Genomic DNA, 24,659 nt, shown 5'->3' on the forward strand with positions numbered 1-24,659 from the left:
TCTCTCTCTCTCTCTTGTTTTTCTTAAGGATTGCTATGGAGGGTGATGAAGAAGAGGAGGATAATTGTTTCTATTATGTTCTGTGGGCGAGAGATCAATTCTCAGCATAGATTTTGCTCCGATAATGTTCCTGGAAGACTCGTAATGGCATGCTCCAAGAATATTGAGAAAAGAGAAAATTCAAAGTTTTGTTGTGAGAAATGACTGAAAATTTGTCAAATGCAGTTGTTGCCTTGTCCCAACAGCAATAATCATTGCCACCTGCAGTTGAGACCCAAAATCTGCTAACGTCTAGGATCTCGTGCAATTGTCGGTTGCTCCAAATTTACAAATCTCTCTCTCTTGGCTAAGCCGTGTGGTATTAAGTTGCGTTGGATGTGTGTTGAGACGTCCATGCTCACATGCATCATCGTCCCTCATGTGTCTTAAGTGCCTTCTTGTAAATAGCCCCTTTACGAATACGAGTTGCAGCCCTCAAGGTGGACCCTTGTTCAACATGAATCAATTTAAGGGGCTTCTCGGCTCTATGTGTGGTCTATTGAGGGAATGTTGTGCCGTGCTGCTTCCTAGGTTGATAGGCTTGACAGACATCCTTAGGAGTAGAAATGCTAGAAATGCTAGAGACGATGCGTATTTGTACGATCTTATGTGGTGGCTAAAGCTCGGAAACTATGAAACTCAGAGTTCTTAGCTGTCAGCTAGGAAAGAAATTGAGTGATTGTATAGAGGCCACTAAGCTATGCCTCAACACAAGTAATCAGTAAACCAGTCTTAGAGTCTATGACCTCAACCGTGGTCAGAAGAAAGAAAACTACTAGTCCCAATCGACAAAGTTGCTAGATGGATAAAAGGGTCACCCCAAGTTAGGGGACATAGTTAACATTATCTAGCGAAACAAGACTATGGCCTTTGTCAATATGAAACTTGACGTGACCTAGACCATGAATCTTGACCAAGGAGTTGTTTCCACATCGGACATTCTTGGTTGCACAGGCTGGAGAGACAAAGATGTCTTGGATGGGAGTCATGTGACATGTGGCTTCACTATCCACAATCCAAATAAGTGAAGATGTGCTTGGTTGGGTAGAGCGGGTGTTTGTGGTTGTATCATCAAGAGGTAATATGGACTAAGCTCGCATTCTCTAATGTGTCTATAGAGATGAGGTGGGCTTGTGGTCCAGTAGACTAGTCAAAAATACCCTTTGGATGTGAGAACGAAATCGGATGTGATGGTTGACTGATTGGCAGTGTGGGTTCGAGTCCTCCACTGTCTCTAATTTTCTTTGCTCCCCACCACCATGCCTTCCTTGCTGTAGGTTATCTGACAAAGGGACAGGGGTTTGATTTTTGGGTCTAGGTTATGTGCCTCTTGCCTTTGATTGATACTCATTGTGAAAATGACCAGTCTTTTGACATTGTTGGCAATACATATTTTTCTTAGGTATATTTTGCCACCCGAGTTTAAGAGCAGATTGGGAGTTTCCTTTCATTCTTCATTGATTTTGTTTTTGGTTTTGATCTTGATTTTGATCTTAGTTTTAGTTTTGTGCATTCTTGCCATGCCCTTGCTACCCCCTTTGAGAGGTGGTGACAAGAGCTCCCTTGTAAGGAGGACCTGCTGTACAATTGATTGAACAACTAAGTGTAACACAGTAGTTGACACTCAAAACTCATAGAATATGAGCATATTCAGTTGTGAAATCACTCGCTCAATGAAATTGAAGTATTTCTTTGGAAGCTTATTGAGGAACAATGTGACCTAGTCGTCAGGGGACTTAGGAGTCCGTGTGGTAAAGAACTCAACAAGTAAATGCTTATATTTATCCAACTTGACCTTAAGGTCATCTTGGTGTGTGATCCTAAATTCTTGGAGCTTATGGTTGAGATTTATACAATGGGTCCTATCCCAAGCCACATTGTGGCTAGTCAAGTGTTTCTACGGCTTTAATGCATGGTCAAAATGCTGTAGTCGAGAATGAAGCTCTAGGAATAATTCATACATCGAGTCAATGATGGTGGAGACTTCTAGCCTTCAAGAACAGACAACCTCGTATGGGGCGAGAGCTTGGTTGGGGTTCTAGCCCTTGTACAATGTCCCACAAGTTCTATGAGTCTAAGACGTGTCTCATCGAGTTTGACTAGGCACTGTAATTAGATGTGTTGAAATTAGCCTTATTAGTAAATGCATGCTTTGGTTGATTAGAAGGAAGGACTATGAGGTGTTGGATAAGAGTGGTAAGGTAGGTAAAAAGGAGAATGAGATGGGTAGGCAGGAATACATTGAGATGGTCCAAAAGGTGCCGTTGGAGGAGGCATTGAGCCTCTATAGCCTTGCCCAAGCATAGGTTGAGTCATTGGAACAAGTGGTTGGTCCACTAGGTAAATCTATTTGGGCAAATTGTGGTACCAACTACTAATTCACACTTCGGAAACTCTTTTCCTTCATGAAATATATTTATAGCTTCCTCGAACAATCATCAATAAACATGACAAAGTATTTGCTTACACCAAGAGATGCATTCTGTGTAGGCTCCCAAATATCTGTATGCACAACATCAAGTATATTTTTGCATACATCTCTGTCATGCGAAAAAGGTTGTCTTGCTTGCTTACCAAACTGACATGCTTCACACAATGAAATTTTGCAACTCTAAAAGTAGGCAATCTTGTAACCAATCTTTTGGACCGCATTAATTTCAGCCTTTGCACATTTGCATGTCCAATATGTTCATGCCATATTTCAATGTCTGTAGCCACTTCTTTTCCTTTAGCATACATAGCAGTATTCATTGCAGGAATTTCAACATCTAAAGTGAATATGTGGTCAACTCGACTTTCTTTTGTGATCAACCTGCGCTTATCATTAAAGTCTTCTACAAAACAATATTTTGCATTAAATCGAACCTGCAATCCTTACTCTACCGTTTGGCCAATAGATACTAAATTCTTTGTGATTAATGGCACATGTAATACATCTGACAGACTCTTTGGGTGGCCATTATGCAAGAATAAGGGAACATTTCCAATGTGGGAAATTGGGTGGTATGAATCATTATCCGTCTGTACATAATTTGGATTATGAAAGTCGTGCATCTCTCTAAACCATTAAATATGAGTGATTATATGATTAGATGCACTTGAATTGACATATCATACATCATCATATGTTCCCTTTCTTGTAATAGTAATTATCATATGCTACATAACAAACAAACACTCATTTTTGTCTTTATTTTGTCACGATGATGATGCATAGTTTCCTTGTTGCAATTTACCACTACGGATATAATCTTTCTTAGCATAACAATGGGTTGGAATATAACCTATTTTATTGTAATAATTGCAAACAATAGCAAAATTTTGAGAATTTTTGTTTTGCCATCCATCTCTTTCTCCAGAGCTTCCCCTACCTCTAAAGTTTCCATACCCTCTTGAAACTTGCATTTCAGAAAAATTGTCGATTTAACTTGTTTTGCTGGTTATCACCAGCACGCTCCATACCATAGCCTCTTGAAGAGGATCTGCACGTCTCCTTCTTGAACTTGAGTAGAATGCTTGGACTTGTTTACCATTTCTTTCAGGTGAGTCACCCTGCATAGTGATCTCTTCGGTAATCATGAGGGAGACCAATTTATCAAAATCTAGAAATGGCTTTTGTACATATATAGAAGGGACAAATGATTTTTAAGCGTTCTTATTATTAAGATCGCCCAAAGTAGATGAAACCAAATCATCATCATCAGGCATTGTATCAATCGCTGCTAAATTATCTGCAATGCTCCTCACCTTTAAAACATACTCATTGATAGATCTTTTTCCTTTCTTCAAGGTATTTAACTCTTGCGTGAGTTGAATCTTTTGTGCCTTTGTATTTATTGAAAACATGTTCTCAAAAATTGTCCAAGCTGCATGTGAAGTTTTTGCATTCTTGATATGTCTCGGTATAGTATTATTAATGATTTCAGATAGCCAATACATCATCTTTTTATCTTTTGCATTTCATTCTTTCCACGCCTTTAATTTATCGTAGTTGCAGGGATACTTAGCTGTGGCTCCTTTTTTTCACGTGAAATGAACTCATAAAGGATCTTTTCAATGAGCAAGTTCGTCACACGGAACTTCCATAAAGGGTAGCTGTTCTTGTCCAACTTCTCAATGATAGGATTTTCACTATTCTATGCCATTATCACAAAAATGATACAGCTTAGCAAGCAAGTCTTCTGTAATCTTTCACAACAAGTGCACAATAATACACCAAGTAACCTTTTTCACTAATTGCTTAACAGTACATGTGATTTGCAACCTTTTTACAGATAAAACTTGTGTTTGCTTCTTGGCAAATACCTCAAAAATTACAGATTCAAAATCTGCAACCTGTGCACCCACTTTTGGTGGATACAGTTGAAATTGCAGTTAGTATACCTTGAAAGTACTGTCTGCAACCTTGCGGCTCTAAGACGGGGTCTAAAACGGTCTCAAATGCCCAAAACAACAGTAGGAAACTCCTTAAGGGCTTCATAACAAGTGCACAACAATACACTAAGAAACCTTTTTTACTAATTGCTTAACAGTACATGTGATTTACAACCTTTTTCCAGATAAAACTTGTGTTTGCTTCTTAGCGAACACCTAAAAAATTACAAATTCGAAATTTGCAACTTGTGTATCCACTTTCGGTGGATATAGCTGAAATTGCAGTATACCTTGAAACTACTGTCCGTAACCTTACGGCTCTAAGACAGGGTCTAAAACGGCCTCAAATGCCGTGCTCTGCTTTGCTCGCACACCAAATCTCATAGCAATTTGAGATTTTCACTCTGCTCTCCTTTCGATGCTTCGATAGGCACTATCCAAGAGAAAGAGTGGAAGAATGGGAGAGCTTCTTACCGGTTGCTTGCTTGCTCAAATCCTTGCATCTTCTCCTTCACTTAAGCCTTCAAAACTAGCCTCTCTTAGTGGCATCACTTTGATACCATGTAAAGAATTGCGTGGTGGGAGGACTTGCTTGAGCTGGTGTACCAAACATATACATACAGATAAGAGGAAGCTCACTCAAGAATACAAGAAGAGAGATGGAGGCCAAAACGTTTTCTTGCTAGTCTTTTCTTCTTCTTTCACGCACAATACAATGTATACAAAGTATAGATAAGATACAACATAAAGAAAAGTGGCCTACTAAGTCAAACAATGCATAACTGACTATACTAATCGATTGGGGCTATGGCTATGCCGGCTGTAGATAGGTGCAACAAACTAAATATAATAAGTGATAAGTCAGTGGCCATGTGAGGATCATAATGATCTCCGATGTGCTAAGTGTAGACTCATCTAGCCAGGAGGTCCATCATCAGTGTCTGAAAGCAACCCTCCTACGAATATAAACAACCACAAAATCGAGGACAAAGCACACAAAATCTATGTATATGGCTCTGCCATTGATCTCAAAACAGAAAAGAAACCATAAATCTCTCTCTTAATAATGAATAAATTCATCATCTTCATCATCTTCATCCATAGCTTCAACCATTATGCACAAAAGAAAGAGTAAAAGGGAAAATAGGAATTTCTTCATAAAAGACAGAGGAGAGAGGAGAGAGGAGAGAGAAAGATTGGCACCATCCAAAAAGGAGAATGTGTGTATCTTGGAAGAAAGGAGAGAAAGAGAGACATAATCAACCGTACACTCCACCCCACCTTTTTCCCAAAAGTCACACAACCCTTCATATTTTTAATTATTTCTTTGATTTTTTTGATATATTTGTATTTGTAAGGCTTTAGCCTTTACATTTCAATTCTTTCTAGCCTTTTGCAAATGTATGTACGTATACTTTTGTGTATACCATTTATTTATGATGGATGTGGATGTGGCTCCCCCCGGCCGCGAAAATGTAGGGTGTATTTTAGTGGTTTTGCAACAATGTAAATATTATTCTCTTTACAAAAGATGAAAATATTGTGTATGTATAGACATTTTTGTGCCTTGTTTTCATGCTTCTTTTGGTGTCATCATTTCCTCCCACACTGAAATGTGAAGTCTCCTTGTGAACCCTGTCAAAGAAGAACCACTGTCTAACACAAAACACTTCCAAAATTGTTAGCAAAACAACATCAATCACAAGGCCTAGCCATGGTAGGGTATAGGACTCCAAATTTGTGACCACCAGAGTAAGGGAATTCTTGCCTCAAACACTCCTATATTGAAAAGATTTACTAGTCTTCAAAGGACAGGGTTCAATCTTCTACAAGGAATCACAAGAACAACTTCTCCATCCAATGGAGAAAGAAGAATGACTTCCTACATCATGTAGCTCAAAAGACTAAGGGAAGAAAGGGACTAGTGTCTGTAAATGGATATTCTTGTATCCTCTCCAATTGGACTTGTGTCTCATCTTTTGAAGACTAAGGGAAGCCATCAATGAGATAAGAAAGAGCATGGGGAGTGTCCCTTGTTCAAAGTTCCTTTTAATGGTAAAGACTATTTTCATTGTAAAACTTTCTTTGTCCAAATAGGTGGAAGAACAAGACCTTGTAAAAAGGAAATGTTAGCACAAAAATTCTTACTTGTACATTTATAGAGCAAGATCTCCCTTCTTCTTCCTCTCACCTTCGTTCTCTTGCTTCTAGCCTTGTGCATCCTCCTCATCTGATCAATAGCCACGGATGATGGCTTCGAGGTATCCGCGTGGATGTTGAAGGTCAAGGCTTCGACGCGGTACATGACTCGCTCTATTGATAACGCAACTTCAAAGATTTGACTGATGGCCTCTGTGTGTGTGTGTGTGTGTGTGTGTGTGTGTGTGTGTGTGTGTGTTCACACTCCCGTTGCTTTGAGGGGCTCAACCTGCTCCTGTGAAGCCTCGCCCCACCTTTCATCTGCTTTGGCTCACCATAACTACAACCCACCGATAGTTTGGTCACATCCAACTGTAGGCTCTTATTTTATTGTAATCCATTGCAATCAGTCCCTTTAGCAATGTCTACACCTATCACTGCAATTAACAGATTCCTTCCATCTATTAATTTTGTATAGATAGTGTAAGGTAGTAGCCCTCAAACTCTCAAATCGTCTGAACCTTTTCCTAATTGCAACAAGTCATCCCTTTTGCCCTCTTCACAGAACTTGGGACTACATCTTTACACGGGAGAGATGAGGGGTGTGGAGGTACAATTGAAATAGAGAAGTATCTTAGATTATGACCTTGTGGACATTTTCCAACAGCCCACCTTGATCTCTAAGATAAAGGCAGAGGCCATCAATGACTGTTGAATCTTATCTTGGAAGAAATCTCTCTTCTCATCCTTGTTCATCTTTTGCTAAAGATTGGCACCATCCAAAAGGAGAATGTGTGTATCTTGGAAGAAAGGAGAGAAAGAGGCACATAATCAACTGTGCACTCCACCCCACCTTTTCCCCAAAAGGCACACAACCCTTCATATTTTTTAATTATTTCTTTGATTTTTTTGATACATTTGTATTCGTAAGGCTTTAGCCTTTACATTTCAATTCTTTCTAACCTTTTGCAAATGCATGCACGTACACTTTTGTGTATACCATTTATTTATGATGGATGTGGATGTGGCCCCCCCCTCATGTAAGGTGTATTTTAGTGATTTTGCAACAATGTAAATATTATTCCCTTTACAAAAGATGAAAATATTATGTATGTATGGACATTTTTGTGCCTTGTTTTCATGCTTCTTTTGGTGTCATCAATGTCCGCATGTGTTGAGCTTGCCATCTCAACAACGACCCTATCAGATATATGGACATCCCAAAATCTTTTTGAAATCCACACTGGTATCATGTATGTCCAATACTACCAGGGAAACTGTAAAGTGATTAACGAGTCCAACCGCCAAAAGATTGGCCTGTAACCCTAAACCAGCTATCAAGATTAATGAACAATCTCGTCAGCATCTTCTAAAAAAATTGTCAATCTTCAATAAGAAGTGTCAAATTCTTATCGAGACCTAGAGGATATCTGTGATTGTCACACTATCACCCATCTCCTAAGGTGGGGAAATCCTTTCATGCTATGACTGTGTGAAGGTCCAGGGGGATGATTTTATGGACCTCCTCACACTGCTGGGCACTATTAAACTGCACTCTAATTCCTGTTTAAGGTTTGCCGTTAGTGTGTTTGTCAACATTGTTCTTACTAAGATAAGATAACATTAGTAAACTAAGGCTAACACCTTATAACTGCTTTTATGTCACTCGTGTAAAGTGAAGTATCTGTCTGCTTCAACTCATATCAGTTGTTGGAATGATCTACCTGCTAATCAGATACAATTTTCCAATGTGATGTATCTTCCAGGTTGATGTGCCGCTTTTGCGCTTTCTGACTGGGAAAGGGTAAGTGTGCAATCCTTGATTTACAGTTTATACTTGATTTGTTATCTCCGTTAATTGGCATCCATATATTTAAGCTGTGCTTGGTTTTTATGTACAGATTAAAAACAAAGGTTAGAATTGAAAAGGATACAGAAACAAAGATCTTTGTACCTTCTTCAAAGGAAGTGAAGTGTGGTTCTTGTGTAGGTAGAGGCAACTTTGATGACTTCCCATTGAAATGTGTAGATAGCTCAATTGTTTCTTGAATTTGTGTACATAATCTAGTCCTTGTTGGTACTTGGTACTGTAAGGGGTTTGATTATTGTGTTATAGCATGAGTGAAACATTAATTTTTGATGAACATAGCTAGATTCAGGATGTAAAAATATGCAAAATATGAAAGCATTTTACAATCCTGGAAAGATGATAAAAGGTAAGCAATGGAGAATGATGATGAATAGCAATGATGCACGTGTGAGGTGACATCAGCTCAAATAAACGAATTTTATGACATCTCACATGTGCATCAGCTGAAATAAGCGAATTTTATGACATCATAGAGCTGGGGAGAAGAGTTTAGAGGGAAAATGACAAGATATGACAGCCCTCATTCATGATATGTTACATCCCATCTCACTGATTGGATAAAGTTACCAGTAGATTAATCATTACCCATCATGATTGGGCTCTTCCTGCATGCTAGATCGAGATATGACATGGGACAAAGTTGCCTAGTTTAGTTTCTTTCAGTTATTGCATGATACTCCAGATGGACTTTTTGTATAGTGATTTGTCTGATAGGCCAATCTGGTGTCTAGTAGACATTAGTATATTTTTGCATAGCTTAAAGGACAACTATAGAAGTCCCATAGTTACTAGCAGAAAAGGAACTTGTTGAAGTCCCATTTTGAACACTGAAAGCATCCTGGACCATCTTTCATTGATAGCGGATATAAGAAAACAGATAGTGGATGTTAGTTGTGCGAATAACCTCAAACCACGGAGCAGCCACATCATGTGACTGATATGACTATAAATCTAGAACTCTAGTAAAACAAAAACGTTTCTACCATGCCAAATGTGTCAAAGCCTAATTCAATGCGAGAAATGAAATAAATGGGAGCGTTGTGGTTTTAGAGTGTTATTCTTGGTGAGATAGTGAGATCGTTTGCAAACAGGCTCAAGTCATGGCGGATTAGGCTATCAACCTTTTGTGGCAAGCAAAGTGAAGATGCGATTAGTTCCTGAGGAAGATTGGCTGGAATGCTTATGGGAGTGGCTAGGATACAAATGCAAACAAATTGAGGATGATGATGGGAAGTTGCAGCTAGACTTTTGTGAAAAGGGTTGACTCCCAATGAAAGGAATAAGTGGGCAAAAGTGAGAAGAGAGTTTGTAAACATGTTTGCACCAAGCAAAAGTCTAGAAGTTCTTTGGAGGATGCTTGAAAAACTTTATCAAGAAGGAAATGAGGATATTCGAAATTCTATTTCCAGGTTCGAGGAGAAGTAGACAGAGATAACTAGGGAATTTCAACAAGCTTAGATCAGTTTCTCGAAGAAAGTCAAGCTCGTCTCTTTATTGTAGCCAGAGCTGAGAGAGAGTGTGTGTGGAGCTTAAGGATCCGAATATTTATGAGGAAGCTACTTGCCAACTAGAAATATAGAAAGAAGCAGAGGAGACAAGAATTTGTGCATGGTTTAGCATTTGCTATGCATTCTGCTATAGTCCAGTAAACATCCAAGGTAGAGCTAGAAGGTTTACTAGTTGTGCCATGGAGGATAAAAGAGAGAGTAGATATAGGTCATCATCCAAGGCATGCAAGGAATCAAAGGAGTAGGTGAAGAATTTGCAGAGGGTCCAAGATCAATCAGCAAACCTGCGTTTTGTAAGTGACAATGCTGCAAACAAACGCCCTAGCACATAGAGGCAGAGGTCAAGCCAATAGATGAAATAATGTGAAATGCTTTCATGTTAGAGAGAGAGAGAGAGAGAGAGAGAGAGAGAGAGAGAGAGAGAGAGAGAGAGAGAGAGAGAGGAGAGAGAGAGAGAGTGTGTATTAGAGAGAGAGAGAGAGGAGAGAGAGAGAGAGAGAGAGAGAAAATGGCGCCGACTGCGTGCCCTGCCCTGCCGACTGGTTGACCGTCGCGACCTCCCTGTCGCCATCGCCATCGCCTGCGGGACCCTGTTCGCGGCTCGCCATCGCCTGCAGGACCCTGTTCGCCATCGCCTGTGCCCCCGTTCGCCCTCGCCTGCGGGACCCGGTTCGCTGTTCGCGACCCTCTTACCTGTTCGCCATTGCCTTCGCCTGCGCCCCGTCGCCCTCGCCTGCAGGCCCTGTTCGTCTGTGCCCCGTCGCCTGAGCCCCTGAGCCCCCGTCGCCTGGGCCCCCGTTGCCTGTCAGAGCCCCCGTCGTCTGCGCCTCCGTCGCCTGAGCCCCCGTCGTCTGCCCGCGTTATGTCAGTCGCCGTCGGCCTCTGCTCGTCTGCGTCTGCAGGTACGCGTCTTCGCGTGGATACCTCTGCGCGTGCCCGTGAGCGAGACAGAGCTCGACAGAGAGGAGTCGAGCGAGCGAGTGAGTTCAGCCCCTTCGTCAGTTGTCCTGTCCGCCCTCTGCTCTTCGTCCGCTGTCCGCGGGTGCCTGCCCTCTGCATCTTGCGGTGCCGTGACAGAGAAAAGGGAACCCTAACCTGGCAGCACGTGACTGCAACCCTGCTCAGCTCCGAGATCTGATCTGCTCTTGTACAGAGAGAGAGAGCGAGAGAGGAAGAGAGAGAGAGAAGAAAGAAAGAGAGCGAGAGCGCCCTCCGGGACTTGCACAGAGAGCGAAAGAGAGAGAGTGAGGGAGTGAGCGAAAGCGAGAAGACAGCAGTATGGCTGGCCTGGATATGGAGTTTCTCGACCGGACAGTGGCAGCCCTTGGCCCTGATTCCGATACAGAGGAGCTGGAGGATATGGTGCCATGCACGGAGGAGCCGCCTCCGGGTTTTGAACTGCTGCGTGCAGGCAAACGCTCCAAGCATACTTCAGACGAGCCAATGGGTCCGCAGGACCGTTCCTATGCGCAGGTTGCCTCTGAACATGTGGATTCGCAGGAAATCGACTGGGAACATCTGCTGGACTTTGCCAATACTCTGCTTGGCGATTATGTCCAGCATAATAATGAAACTTTCTCTGCTGCGGCTGCGGATGATGTGCTGGAAGCCACGGTGGACCCAAAATCAATCTTGCGGTCCTTCTCGGTGTTTTATGACCGTGCAGTTATACTTTTTTTCACCGGCAGGATCCCAGTGCTCTCACATATTCGCCAATGGATGCACCATTTACTGCAAGGGGAGTGTGTTGAGGAGATCTTCCTTGGACCTCGCGGCTTTTATGAGGTGCTGTTGAAATCGGAATCGCATCGAGTCGAGCTCCTGTCCAAGTTGCCACTATTCTTTAATCGCCGCTTAGTCCATGTGGTACCATGGCGCCCTATGGCTGACTTCCAGCGTCTGCTTCAACGAGAATGCCCGGTGTGGGTGGAAGTGGAAAACTGTCCAGCGGTATACTGGCCATTGTTGAAGGACGCGCTGGCGGTTGTGGGCACAGTGCTGGTTCCCCCGAGCCTCAGGGCTATGAACCGAAACCGTTTATGCATGCTATGGGATACGGCTAGGAAAAGGCCTGCGTGGCTTCGCCTCAATTGTTCAGGCATGCATCCTTTGCATTTTCGCCTGAAATGGGGCAATTTTGCCGGACACTGCTTTTCATGTGGTAAATTAGGGCATTTTGTGGCCGAATGCCCGGAACGGCAACCGTCTTCTAAGGAGGTGCAGGTTGTGCAGCCCAAAGATGACATGGTGCTCGATGCCCCGGCACAGGAGACCCTTCAGCCACCTACTATCATGAATAAAGGCAAACAACAGGTCCGGGGTTTGGATTCTCCTAACACTGACTGGATTGAGGCACGACAAAAAAAAGGTAAAAAGTTGGACGCAGGCCTGGCAGATCCTGGGCCTCATGCTTCTCTGGATTCCGTGCGCACGTATACGCGCAGGAAAGACATGGTCACCTCACAGCAGGATGCACGTACTATGGCCCCGTTCGCCCCCCGTCATCCGTCTTCAAGGAAAGTCTATTCAGAGGGCCCCAAGGGCCCACCTGCTAAGCTGGCATTTGATGCAAAAGGTAATGTGATTACACCTTGGGATAGGCGTTATCCCCGCCCTACTCCCAAGGCAGTGGATTTCCCTTCTACCTCTAAAGCAGGTCGCCCGAATTCGTTTGCAGTATTGGCTGATTTTCTGGATGAGGGTGTCCTAGATGCCCTCGCGGAAAAGGTGCAATCGAGGCAACAGGCGCCTCGTTCCTGACTTCCTTTTTTGAAAATATATGAAGATTGCCACGTGGAATGTGCGAGGCATTTGCTCTCGCCATAAGCAACATACCATGTGGTCTGTCCTGTATGAGAACCAGTGGGATGTATTGTGTGCAGTGGAGCACAAAAGCCACGGTGAGGCAGGAAAAGTTGTGGATTGCCATGGATTTCGTCTGTTTTATGCAGGGACACCTGCTAAGCACTACTCGGGCGTGCTGCTGATTGTCCATGAGAAATACCAGCGTGTTCTTGTTAAAAATGATGTGCAGGGCCGATTTCTGGTAATCGAAGTCTTATTTGAAGGAGAGATTTTATGGTTGCTGGGACTCTATGCTCCGAATGATCCCGCATCCCGACGGGATCTATGGTCGACTTTGCAGGGCTCTATGGCACTTGGCCGCAGGGGGTTTTTGATGGGAGATTTCAATATGTGTGTGGACTCTTCTCAGTCCACCTCAGGGCATTCGGTCATGGATACGCCAGAAAGCCGGGTGTGGAACTCCTTTGCTTTGCACGTACTTAAGCAAGATCTTTGGTCGTGGCTTCACCCTTCTGTTTCAGGTTTCACTTTTCATTCCGCACAATATGCAACCACTTGGTCGCGATTGGACAGAATGTATATCATGCAGGGGGATGATTTTCTTCCCGAGATGCTGGAGATGAAGGTCTTGCAGCAATATGCGTTGTCGGATCATTTCCCCCTCCAGCTTGAGATGCGGGCACAATCCATTGCACCTTTTATGCAGTTGCTGAATAAGCTCCCTTTACGCTTCAATTCCTCTTATTTGAAGCATCCCATTTTTCAGGGTTATATGCAGCAATTGATTGAGAGGTTCTTATTGGACTTCGCCTCTGAGGGCTTGGCTTCGTTCGCACGCCTGCTCTCTAATGTGCAGTGGGTTGCTCGGCAATATGGGATTCATAATGCCTCTCTTTGTCGCCGTCGTCGACATGCAGCAGAGGACTTATTGGCCTTGGTCCGTTCCTTGCTCCTGGACTCCCCAGATGATGATTTTCTGCTGTCCCTGGAGCGGCGTTTGGCCCATCTTATTCAAGTATTTAGCTTGAAATCTTATCAGCAGGCCAAGCTGCAAAACTTGACTGACACTTTGCAAGATAGTGCTTGCCAGTCTCATAAGTTCTTTCGCGCCTTGCATGCTTCTCCGGCTCGCGAAAATATGACTGGACTCCAAGATTCGGAAGGTCGCATGGTCACTGATCCGCAGACCATTATCAATATGTGCAGAAATTATTTTATGGATCTTTTTGGTTCTTCTTCCTTGCCGTCTAGCCAGGTTACGCATGCCCGCTCGGTCTTCTACCATCTGGTCCACCAGCAGGTTCCATTTGATATGCAAGCCACTTTGGAGGCGGATATTTGCGAAGAGGAGGTTATGGATGTCTTGTTGCACCTGCCTAAGGATAAAAGTCCTGGTTGGGATGGTCTCACTAATGAATTTTTTGAGCACTCAGCCACACAGTTGGTAAAGCCATTGGTGGTCATGTTTCAGTAGGTTTGGGAAACAGGGGTCATGCCTTCTTCATGGAAAGAAGGCCTTATCAAACTGATTCCCAAGGTCCCTTCGCCGTCAAAGCTGCAACACTGGAGACCAATTTCGTTGATGGGCGCGATGTATAAAATCTTTTCCAAAGTGCTGGCAAACAGGCTTCACAAGCACCTTCCAGCTATTGTGCACCCTCTCCAGTATGGTTTCATTAAGGGCCGCAACATTTTGCATAATATCTTAAATGTGCAAATGGCTATTGACTATGCGCGGCACTCCAATCAGCAAGTGGTCTTGATTCAATTGGACCTGGAAAAGGCGTTTGATTGTGTGGACTGGTCTTTCCTTGCAGATCTTATGTGTGCCATGGGCTTTGGTATCCGGATGTCCCGATTGATCTACACCATTAGTACTGAGGCTTCTTCAAGAGTTATGCTTAATGGTGGGGTTACAGAGCCATTTGTCCTTGCACGCTCGGTCAGATAGGGTTGCCCTTTGAGCCCTCTCTTCTTTGCCCTGGCGACTCACCCGGTCCTTTCAATGTTATCCTCCATGGCGGCTTCTGCCCAGCTGGCAGGGTTATCTCTTCCTTTGGGGCAGCACTTCATTAGCCAATCTTTGGCTGATGACTCCTTTATGATTTTGCAGGCGGACAGGGACAACATTCGTAAGGCATTAGATGTTTAGTAGAGGCCTTTTCTAGAGTCAACCGGCCTGCAAGATCCTAGTCCTGCCAAGGGCGATCCATAGCCAGGGCAGTGTATCATCTTCTTATTAAAGATCACCAATGGCTGGGTGTGAAAGCTAATACTGTTTGGGGCCTGCAGAAATCACGGTCATGGTGGCAGGTAACGCTGATGGAGGGATGGTAGAATAGGGCACCTTTCAAATGCAAGGTCTTTCTGTGGCGGGTAATGATTGGTGGTCTTCCTCTTGCCTCCGCCCTTTCCAAGCGTCGAATCTCGAATGGCAATTCTTTCTTCTGCACCACTACGGCGGAATCGGCCCGACATCGTTTTTTTTCTTGCCCGCTCGCCAAGAATATCTGGTCTCTCTTGTCCCAAATCTGGCGCACAGTGGTGGGGTCCTCACTGACTCCTTTCGATTGGGTTTTTGTGCGCCCAAAGTATCCCACGCCGCCACCGTTACATATGAAGATCTTATTTCCCTTTTTCAGATACTGGGGATGCTGGCACATTTGGACCACCCGAAATGCTTTTCTCTTTGATTCGGCCTCTAATGTACCGCGACATATTGCAAGGCTTAAAGGGCTCTTGCATTGGCAGCTAGATCTCATCAGGCACTCTGACTTGCTCCCCCGGGAGGATTTGCATTCCTGGCATTTGGCAATTGCCTCTGGGTCCTTGCCGTGATTGGTGTAGCCTTTTTAGTATACTAGTCCGGGGATTTCCCACACGTTGGCCTATGGCCCTCGTGTCTCTTGTACTCGTGTAATCATGTAATCTTGTACTTTTTTCGTAATTAATACAATTACCTTTTACGAAAAAAAAAAAAGAGAGAGTGTATTACAGGGAAAAATAAAGTGAGTTGTATTAACATCCACAAGAGGCCAAATTGTTCTATGAGACAAAAATAGATTCATTAGAAGTTCAGGTAACTGTCATGTCTCCCAAGTAGAATAAGAAACCTGGTCTCAAAGCAAACATCTAGCCAGGTAACAACAAATAATTGAAAATTCAAAATATTAAAAAACACTAGGGATCTAATACAATTTGAATGGGGATTAATATCATCCCAAGATATCTCTTATGGTCTATTGGACATGGATAAGGTGAAGCGTCGAGCTAGAGTTGCTTGATGACATGCTTGTATCATCTGTATCCTCCAATTGTGCCTGGAGCAAGGGTGTGGACTGGCGGTGTGCTCTGCATTTCTTAGTGGCTCTATCTAACATAGCTCCTTGTGGTGGAACCATGAGTTCATCTGGAGTATGATCTGAAGTATCAGTAGTTGCACCTCTGAAATAGTTAGTAAGGGTGCACTATCATTGTGAATCCCCAATGTATCTCCCTTAGGATTGTAAGGGGTGATATCTATGTTAGTGCAGCTCCAATAGGAAGAGTCATAGGCAACATTGAGTTGGGAAGTCAACCTGGATAGTGGTTGGAATCCCTCTCAGAATAGACACTAGAAGTGCCCTTTGATCGCGTAGTACATTGAGAACTTGTATATGTAGTGCTGCTCAATCTCCAAGTCAGGTTGGCAAAGCTGGCAGATCCGGACTTCTGGGGGAAGAGAATTTGCTCCATAATGATCGGTCTCTATCTGTAACTTGGCGCAAGGATATGCAAAGCTGACCAATGGCACACTAGTTCATGGGACAGGTGTATGTCCATGTATCTCAGTTAGATCACAAAACCATCAGGGGATACATGTAGAAGATGCTTTCGGCAGAAAGCCATCTTTGTCTCGAGATCTTGGGTAGGTGTCAACCAAGTCCTGGCTGTACGTAGCTGAATAATGTCCCTTGAGATAATCTTGTTGAGCTCCTCTCGATTGAGATCTAAGAAAAGGGAATCCCAATTGTACTCAAGAGGTGGAAGGTAATCCTTATGTAGCCCATGTAGCTGCAACCGTGTGTCTGTTTGAGTGCACTAGCACTTAGTGTCACTGTGCAGTGTGATCTCTGTCTCGGAAGGCTTGAAAGCCCACACATAAAAATCATTGTTTGGAAAAGCCCTCGGCATCAAATAGTTGGTGCTAATCTTTGGTTTGCCTATCTCATGTGACATTGAAGAGTTAATCCTGATCATTCGAGAGATCATCATCACTAGGGGCCTTCTTCATCAGCTCCCATGCATCATAAAACTTCCCTCCATTTAGTACTGATTGCTCTATTGTAGCTCTCCTCCTATGGTAGAGCCTTGATCCCCAAATAGGAGCTCAATATAAGAGTGGTGGTGTAATTAATGTGTCAAAGAGCCAAAGTTTTGTCTGGGTTTCCTATTGTATATGTGTGTATTGGTTCTTCATGGCTCCTAATATTGCATAGCCTCGGGTCAATCTATCCTCAATTGCTCTCCTCGTAGTGAATCTCGACCCTGCAAAGGTAATCCCTAGAGAGATGCATATCTGGACCTGCTCCCTTGTCTCTCCACTATGTGTAAAGTGAGTCACTGATTGTTTGATCCACTAGGTGAAGGTCTTAAACAGCACAAGCTTGGCCTTCCAAGGTTCACTGTGAGGTCTCTTCGTTGGCAAAAGGCATTCAGGCATCTAGGTGGCACTGCAACCCCTTTGGGTGTCTGAGATAATCACAATATCATCAATATATAGCAATAGAGGTATCAGTACTCCCCCAAGGCTAGGTCCATCTCCTCCCCATATATCAAAAGTCTGATATCTCATCAATGTATAGCCGTCTGATATCTCATCAATGTATAGCCGGAAGAGAGTGGTTGGAAGGGCGCAACTTTGTTTCACTCCGAACAGGCTCCTGCTTCAGCACGGTCAAAGATGGAGAGCATGTCGAAGTGGGTGACAGAGAGCGACACTTGGTGGCTAGTTTAGAGGGTGAGCTCCACTCCCACATGTTTGCCTGTTAGTAGATGAGGGGTGATGCTCGCTGCTTGAGCGCTAAGAGCACCTCCAAGAGCCTGTTAGTAGAGTACATCTCTTGGTTGTCACAGTTTGTATATGAGTATGCATTTCTGTTTTTATGCCAGAGACTTTCTTTATTCACTGGTTGCTGGTATTTTTGTGCCTGCTTTTAGGCTGCCTGACTTGTCATTTATGTGGCATTATTTTCTGCTTATTTATTGGCAGTCCCCCTCCTCAATTACTCATTTCAGCATTAATTAGATACACATCCTACAGCATGATTGCTTCTAGGTGGAGAGATGAAAGAGTGGTGCACACTGCTAGTGACTCACTGCCCATGCCATTGTACTGTTCTTGAGCCTTGGTATATGAATTCCAATTTCCGAGTCTATTCTCTTTGAGTTCTTGTGTTCTTGTTGTTCTCCTTTTGTTCACTGTGTTCATTACAGCTTATATTACCAATGTCTTTTGCTTCCATTGCTCTAGACTTTTCTAATAGAGGCTTGTTGTCAAGTGAGCCTTGAGACTTTATAATATTGAGTGGCTTGGGCTAGTGACCATTGGATCACATCCATAGCTAGGTGTCATTGTGGCGTGGTGTGGATGAGGATACTACGTGTAAGAAACTCGATAAGAGAGTGCCAATTAATGTCCATTATGCAGCTGGGCCATTGCTTCAACATTTTGAATTTTGGAACCTACTTCGACACTTTGTCTTGTATGACCTCCTCTAGTTGAGCCTTTGACCTAGCAAAGTGGGAAGTCTAGAGGAAGAAAGAGTAGTTCGGCCCATTCAAAGGGGCCAATAGGTGAGTCTTGCCATTTCAAGACTTGCATACCGTGTAGGTCCTTGCCTCTAGTGGAAGTGGAAACTCTCCATGACCTACATATAACTCTCATGTATGCACTGATAAAACTCTTGTGGTAAGAATTGAGCATGGCAAGGAAAGGTGCCGCTTGCTGCCAATGCAGCTGTGCCCCCTTTGGGGGGGAGGGGCTGCTCGGTTCATTTTGAAGGGAAGACATTGAGGTATGGGGCTTGTCACATCCTATGGGTGGGGCGTAGTGGGGCCAAGATGGCTGATGTTATGGAGCAACTTCACCATATGGGTAGGGCCCCATCTATGACTGCATGTGGTTTGTCGTTTGGAGACAGTGTGTGATCACAATTAACTATGGGAATGGATTATGTAGACAAATGTAAACATGAAACCATGGAACAAGAATATAAGATGAATTTGATCAAGAATTGACATAACTATCCATGGAAGCAGTGTACGACACCTCTACCAAAAACACGTGGTACAAGACCTATGGCCATTGGGTTTGTGATTGGACTATCTGCCCAGGATTTGATAGGCTTTGGAAGACCTCATGCACCATGAATGAAAGAAAGTATGAAGAAATTCATCTTATGATTCGCTTTGAACTACAAATGGCATGTGAAAGGGAGGTCCACTCAGAGGTAGAAGTGGCAAAGACATAGTTGCACTAGTACCGCGTATGAAAGGGTTATACTATACCGTACTTTAGGTATTGTACCTTACGCATTAGTACCGTAAGGTACCAACTTAATGGATATTTCTTTTCTCTTTCGAACCACACTTTGGGATGAGCTAAATGCTCCTTATACTAATATGACTCTCCCATGAGACTAGGTTATTTGAGATTCAAAAAATTTCTCTACATTATTTGGTAAAAAAGAACTAGGTTTTATGTTTCTTTTAGGATACAATAATGTATTTTTATCGTACCGTACATTAAAAAAGCTGAAGGTACCATTTAGTATCATAATTTATCATACTGTATTGCACCGTACTTTTCGTACTTGACAACCATGAGCAAAGGCAACATAGAAGCAAATAGAAGAGCCCAACCCATGGATTGAAGTAGTAAAAAAGAACAAGGGAACATGAGTGAACAAGATTGAGGTAATGAAAGCTACTTTTCAAGAAGAGGCTAGGAGATGAGCTAGGGTATTACATGTACTGGTAGTAGGATGGGAGGAGGAGGGTAGTTCACAAGAAGATGCTAAAACATCTGTAGACAAGATTGGGGTTTTAGAAGTACCTATAGTTAGTGCTTGGAGGGTGGGAAAAGATGACTCCAAGTCCAAGGCTCTAATCCTTTACTTTGGGATAGAGAGAAAAAAAAAAGGCTTGCTTTCTAGGAGGAGAGCCCTCAAAGGTAAGAAGATTTATTTGGATGAGGATCTTACCCTAGCATAGATGGCACATTGTAAAGAACACATGCCTAAACTATTGGAGCCTTGCAAAGAGGGAAAATGGGATGTCTATTGGAATGGATGGGCCATCATCATTGATAGAAGGTCCGCATGACGATACGATGCCTCTGCAACACTTAGACTGTCAGTATGGAATTGTAATGGAGCCCTACGCTTGGATGCTAGTTACTTTAAAGATAGGTTTCAAAACATGGACATAACCATGTACATAGAAACACACTAATGTAAAGGTTGGCAACTACCATACATATAGGGATACATTGGGGAATTTTGTCCAGTAGCCAGAAAATCAAGAAGCACTAGGGGTTCTGGAGACGCCGCCATACTATATTGGGAAGATCTCAAAGGGATGGGGTAGGTAATGAAGAGGGAGGATACATGATACTTATGGATTAGAATACATGTAGGAAGACTAGGGGATATATTCATTGCAATATGCTACTTTCCTCTTGTAAACTCAACCTATGCCACATGAGATCGATCTCCCTTTGGTGTACTTTACAAGGATATTGGGAGATATACTAGCATTGGGGACATATTATTAGTGGGAGATTTCAATGCATGCACTGGAGATGGATAGAGAGTCTTTATATGCATGATAATGCCATGTTCGGAGAGATTGATATAGATGAAATAGGGCTACGCGCAAGAGAGCCCAAGATAAAGAAGGGAGTACCTATGGGATACATCTATTTACTTTCAGAAGTGCACATAGACTAGCTATCTTTAATGGTCTGCCGCAATGGCTAGGATCTGACACTTTGACATGTTGGAATAAAAAAGAATAGCAAGTATTGTGGATTACTTGATAGGCTCACAAACATTGATACTAGATATCCAAACCTTTAAGGTATCTAAGAGCACATCTATAGTGGCCCTCTATAAAATAGTTTACATACATTGGACTTGAGTAGATTGTTGGAGGAATGTAGAAGGGACTTAGCAAAAACTATACATAGATCAGCCATATATGCATTCCCATACACCCTTCCACAATATATGCTCACACTCTCTACTACTTCCCAAAATAATTGATATGATGACGAGTGTAGAGTTACTGAGACTAGCTTATAGAGAGAAGTGGAGCTAGGCACTCAGACACATTGTCAAGAAAGGGCATTCTTCAAACCCCTTTTGTGAAAGAAAAAGCGAGACTATTTGGCGAAAGTAGAAATAGAGATATATCAATTACTAGCCTTGCACCATAGAAGCGAGGCTATGTAGAACTAGGGGTACTCAAGACTCAATGTGCTCACATACAGTTCCAAGAGCCTCGCACCAAACTATGGTTGTTTGACACCATAGTCACACCTACGTTACTACATGGAGTAGAGGTATGGGGCTACAGATTGTACCACAAGCGTCTCATTCTAGTCATTGATTAGATTGGAGTAGAGAGAGATTATTATGATGGCTGGGATAGCATGGAATGGCCAATGATCATGGTGATAGCATGTATGCTTAGGTGTAAGCCCTCTACCCCACATCCGATTGTCAAAGCAGAGCTGGGGGCAGCACCTCCAATCGTGGAGGCACTCTTTAGGGCAATGACCTTTTGGCACAGATTATGGGATCTCCCATGTCATATATACTCCAGATTGGCATTAACTTCATCTAGACAACTAGTAGCAGAGAAGGGTGAGAAGAACAGTTGATTTTCATAGATGACTATCTGGATAAGTCTACACGGTTTGGATATTGATCCTTCCCCCTTTTAATCAGAGCCTTGCTATCCCTACACTTTCCCTTAGCTGATCAGAGCTGAACCAGGTGATCAAAGCTAATATCTTGAGGATTGAGATAACGAGGACATGGATCCACCCACCACTCCCTGTAGGATCAAGGATGGAGTTCTATTGGAATCACTTCTTGTGACTCCCTATTGATGGATTCATTATTTGGCCAACATACATGTGTTGGGTTTTACTTACGCCAACGCTCACACAGGAGTGTTGGTGATCCGCACGTAGGACATTGGGACATGTTTTACTCTCTATAAGAGAGGTTTTTTTCCCTGGTCAAATTATTCTCCATTTGTGTATTTATGTTACAAAATTTGGTCACTTACCACACATTACACACTTTTGTGTGTGAATGCTCTTTAAGGCACTTATACAACCCTAAAGTCTAAGGGTTGTACTTTATACTTTGTTACACACTTTGCAATCAATCAAGTGCCGAGTAGTGACCACACACACACTCTATCTCTACTTCTGATTACTCTTTCCAACTAAGCTGAGCTGCTGTCTCTCTCAACCAACAAGTGGTGTTAGAGCTAGGTTCGAGACTAGCTGCGCCCCCCAGCTCTAGCCCGTTCGTGACCTGCAGCCATTTGGAGGCTGCTCTTAAGTCCGCAGCTCCCAGCTGTGCACTCCTGCCAGCTGGTGCAGCAACCTCATGTCGCTGCCCTTGTCCGGCACTAGCGGCTGCCACCCTGCAAACTGCGTTGCTTGCAGTCTGCCCACCTCCTGCAGCTGCGCCTTGCCCTGTCTGCTAGCTCCTACAGCAGCACCCCGCCTTGTCTGCTGGCTCATCCAGATGTGCTACCCTGTGTTGCGCCAGATGTGCCACGTGCCCACCAGTCTTGCAGGTCGCTGCCAGCAGTCCTGCCAGCTCCACCCGACAGTAGCTGCTCTGCTAGCTGCCATGTTAGCATACATCTGGTCTGGCTTGTCTTCAGCTGCCATATCAGCATCCTTCTGGCTCGTCTTCGGCTGCAACATGTATATTTTATTGTTTTATTCAGAGTATGAGAGCCAAAGCAAAGGGCTTTTGCAAGGCAAGGTCAATTTCTGCCTCAGCAAGTGCTTCAGTGCACAAATCGCAGAAATTTGCAGGCATTTGGGTTAGCAAATTTTGGGGCTATTGTATTTTTGGCAAACACTGGTATATGTATCGAAGTTTTAGTTTGAAATTGACTGTAATCTTGCACATTGGACTGTTGGGGCTTTTGTGCTTTTAGTGCTGTTGAGCACTGTTATTGTCGCAGGCAGCGTTTTGTGCTTTTAGTGTTGCTTAGCACATTGAGGCAATAGTGGTTTAGTGTGACATGGTTTAGTTGATTACACCTTGGCATTTGCTGTAATTTCTCGAAATTTGCAGATTTGGAGGTCAGGCTGTCCTTTGTTATTGCTCTTATGCATTTGGAAGAGTGACATTTATCATGGAAAATCAAGGACAAAGTGATGTCTTTACTTATGTATGAAAAGAGGATAGATTGGATGGCAACACTATTCTCTGTGGTCCTTCATGATGAAAAATGTGCTTGTTGCAAAAAATCTTTGGGAATATGTTAATGGGGAAGAAGTCCATCTTGGTGATATGGCTCTTGCAACTCTTCCACAAGGAGGTTGTGGTCAAAGGCAAGCTCCTGTTCAGCTACTATCCCAAAGAACAACTGCACAGAAGGCTTGGGACACTAGCGATGTCCAAACATTATCACTTATTGCATTGGCAGTTTAGCGGTCTATAATCCTGCGTATTCGGTCTGCTGCTACTTCATGAGTAGCATGGCTTATACTTGAGGATATGTTTAGCAGAAAAAATAATACTTGCATTTCTTTTTTGAAGAAAGAGCTTGAAAATGTGAAGATGGAAGAAGGTGATGCTATGTAAGATCACCTTAATAAAATTCAGGACTTGTGTGAGCAATGGATGAATGTAGATGAGTATTATTCTGATGCTCAGATAATCTCTATGACTTTGAACTCCTTGTCACCTTGTTATTTGGCCTTTCATACGGCATGGAATTTTACAATGTGGATTTCTACGCAGCCACTTACTTTTCTTCAATGGGTTACCTTATTGCTAGAAGAAGAGCAAACAAGGAAGAGGAGTGGGGTGGATGTTGTAGCTTCTGAATAAGCTTTTATGGTAAGACATTAGTTTTCCTTTCGTGGTGATGTTGCTTTTAAAGCTGTGGCCAAGTTGTAGATTGTGCATTTAGATGTATGTGGACCCATGCAGACAAAGTCATTGGGTGAATGTTATTACTTTGTGACCTTCATTGATGACTTTACACATCTTTGTTGTGTTTATTAATTGGTTAAAAAGTCAGCAGTGTATGATGTAGTTTTGGCTTTTATTGCACTTGTGGAAAATCTATCTGGCTATTAGATTAAGACTCTCAATTTTGGACTGAGGGGGAGAATATATGTATTCCTTGCTAAATAAAATTTTGAAGCAAAAAGGCATTGCACATCAATATACTATTGCATATACTCCAAAGCAGAATGGGGTTGCATAAAGGAAGAATTGGTCACTCATGGAGATGGTCAAATGCATGTTGAAAGCTAAAAAATTGCCACATGGATTTTGGATGGAAGCAGTTATGTGTGCTTGTCACGTTTTGAATAGGTGCCCTAGTAAGGCATTGAAAAATATAACGCCTTTTGAGGCTTGGAACAGCCCCATAAACCTTTAGTTGGTCACTTTCGTACTTTTGGATGTCTTGCATGTGCTCATTTCCCAAAGTATTGAGAAAAAAGTGGGACAATAAGGCTGTCAAGTGCATATTTATGGGGTATAGTAGTGAAAGCAAAGGGTACAAATTGTACGATCCTATTTCCAAGAAAGTTTTTGTCAGTAGAGATATGATTTTTGATGAAAAATGAGAATTATCTCTTGCTGGTTATGACACGTATTAGGTTGCAA

At 43.0% G+C, this 24,659-nt stretch overlaps 1 protein-coding gene across 1 annotated transcript in view; it reads left to right on the forward strand.

Annotated features, from left to right (window-relative positions):
* LOC148014033 (uncharacterized) overlaps positions 1 to 24,659 on the forward strand; it is a 134,160-nt gene that overhangs the window by 37,968 nt on the left and 71,533 nt on the right. Inside the window, exon 5 of the mRNA XM_087666364.1 lies at positions 8,319 to 8,356. Within this exon, the coding sequence (XP_087522490.1) occupies positions 8,319 to 8,356 (38 nt within the window). The remainder of the gene's footprint in view (positions 1 to 8,318; positions 8,357 to 24,659) is intronic.

This window comes from Lygodium microphyllum, chromosome 25, assembly GCF_053477565.2.
Source record: "Lygodium microphyllum isolate KBCC chromosome 25, Lygodium_microphyllum_v1.1.10, whole genome shotgun sequence".
Classification (NCBI taxonomy): domain Eukaryota; kingdom Viridiplantae; phylum Streptophyta; class Polypodiopsida; order Schizaeales; family Lygodiaceae; genus Lygodium; species Lygodium microphyllum.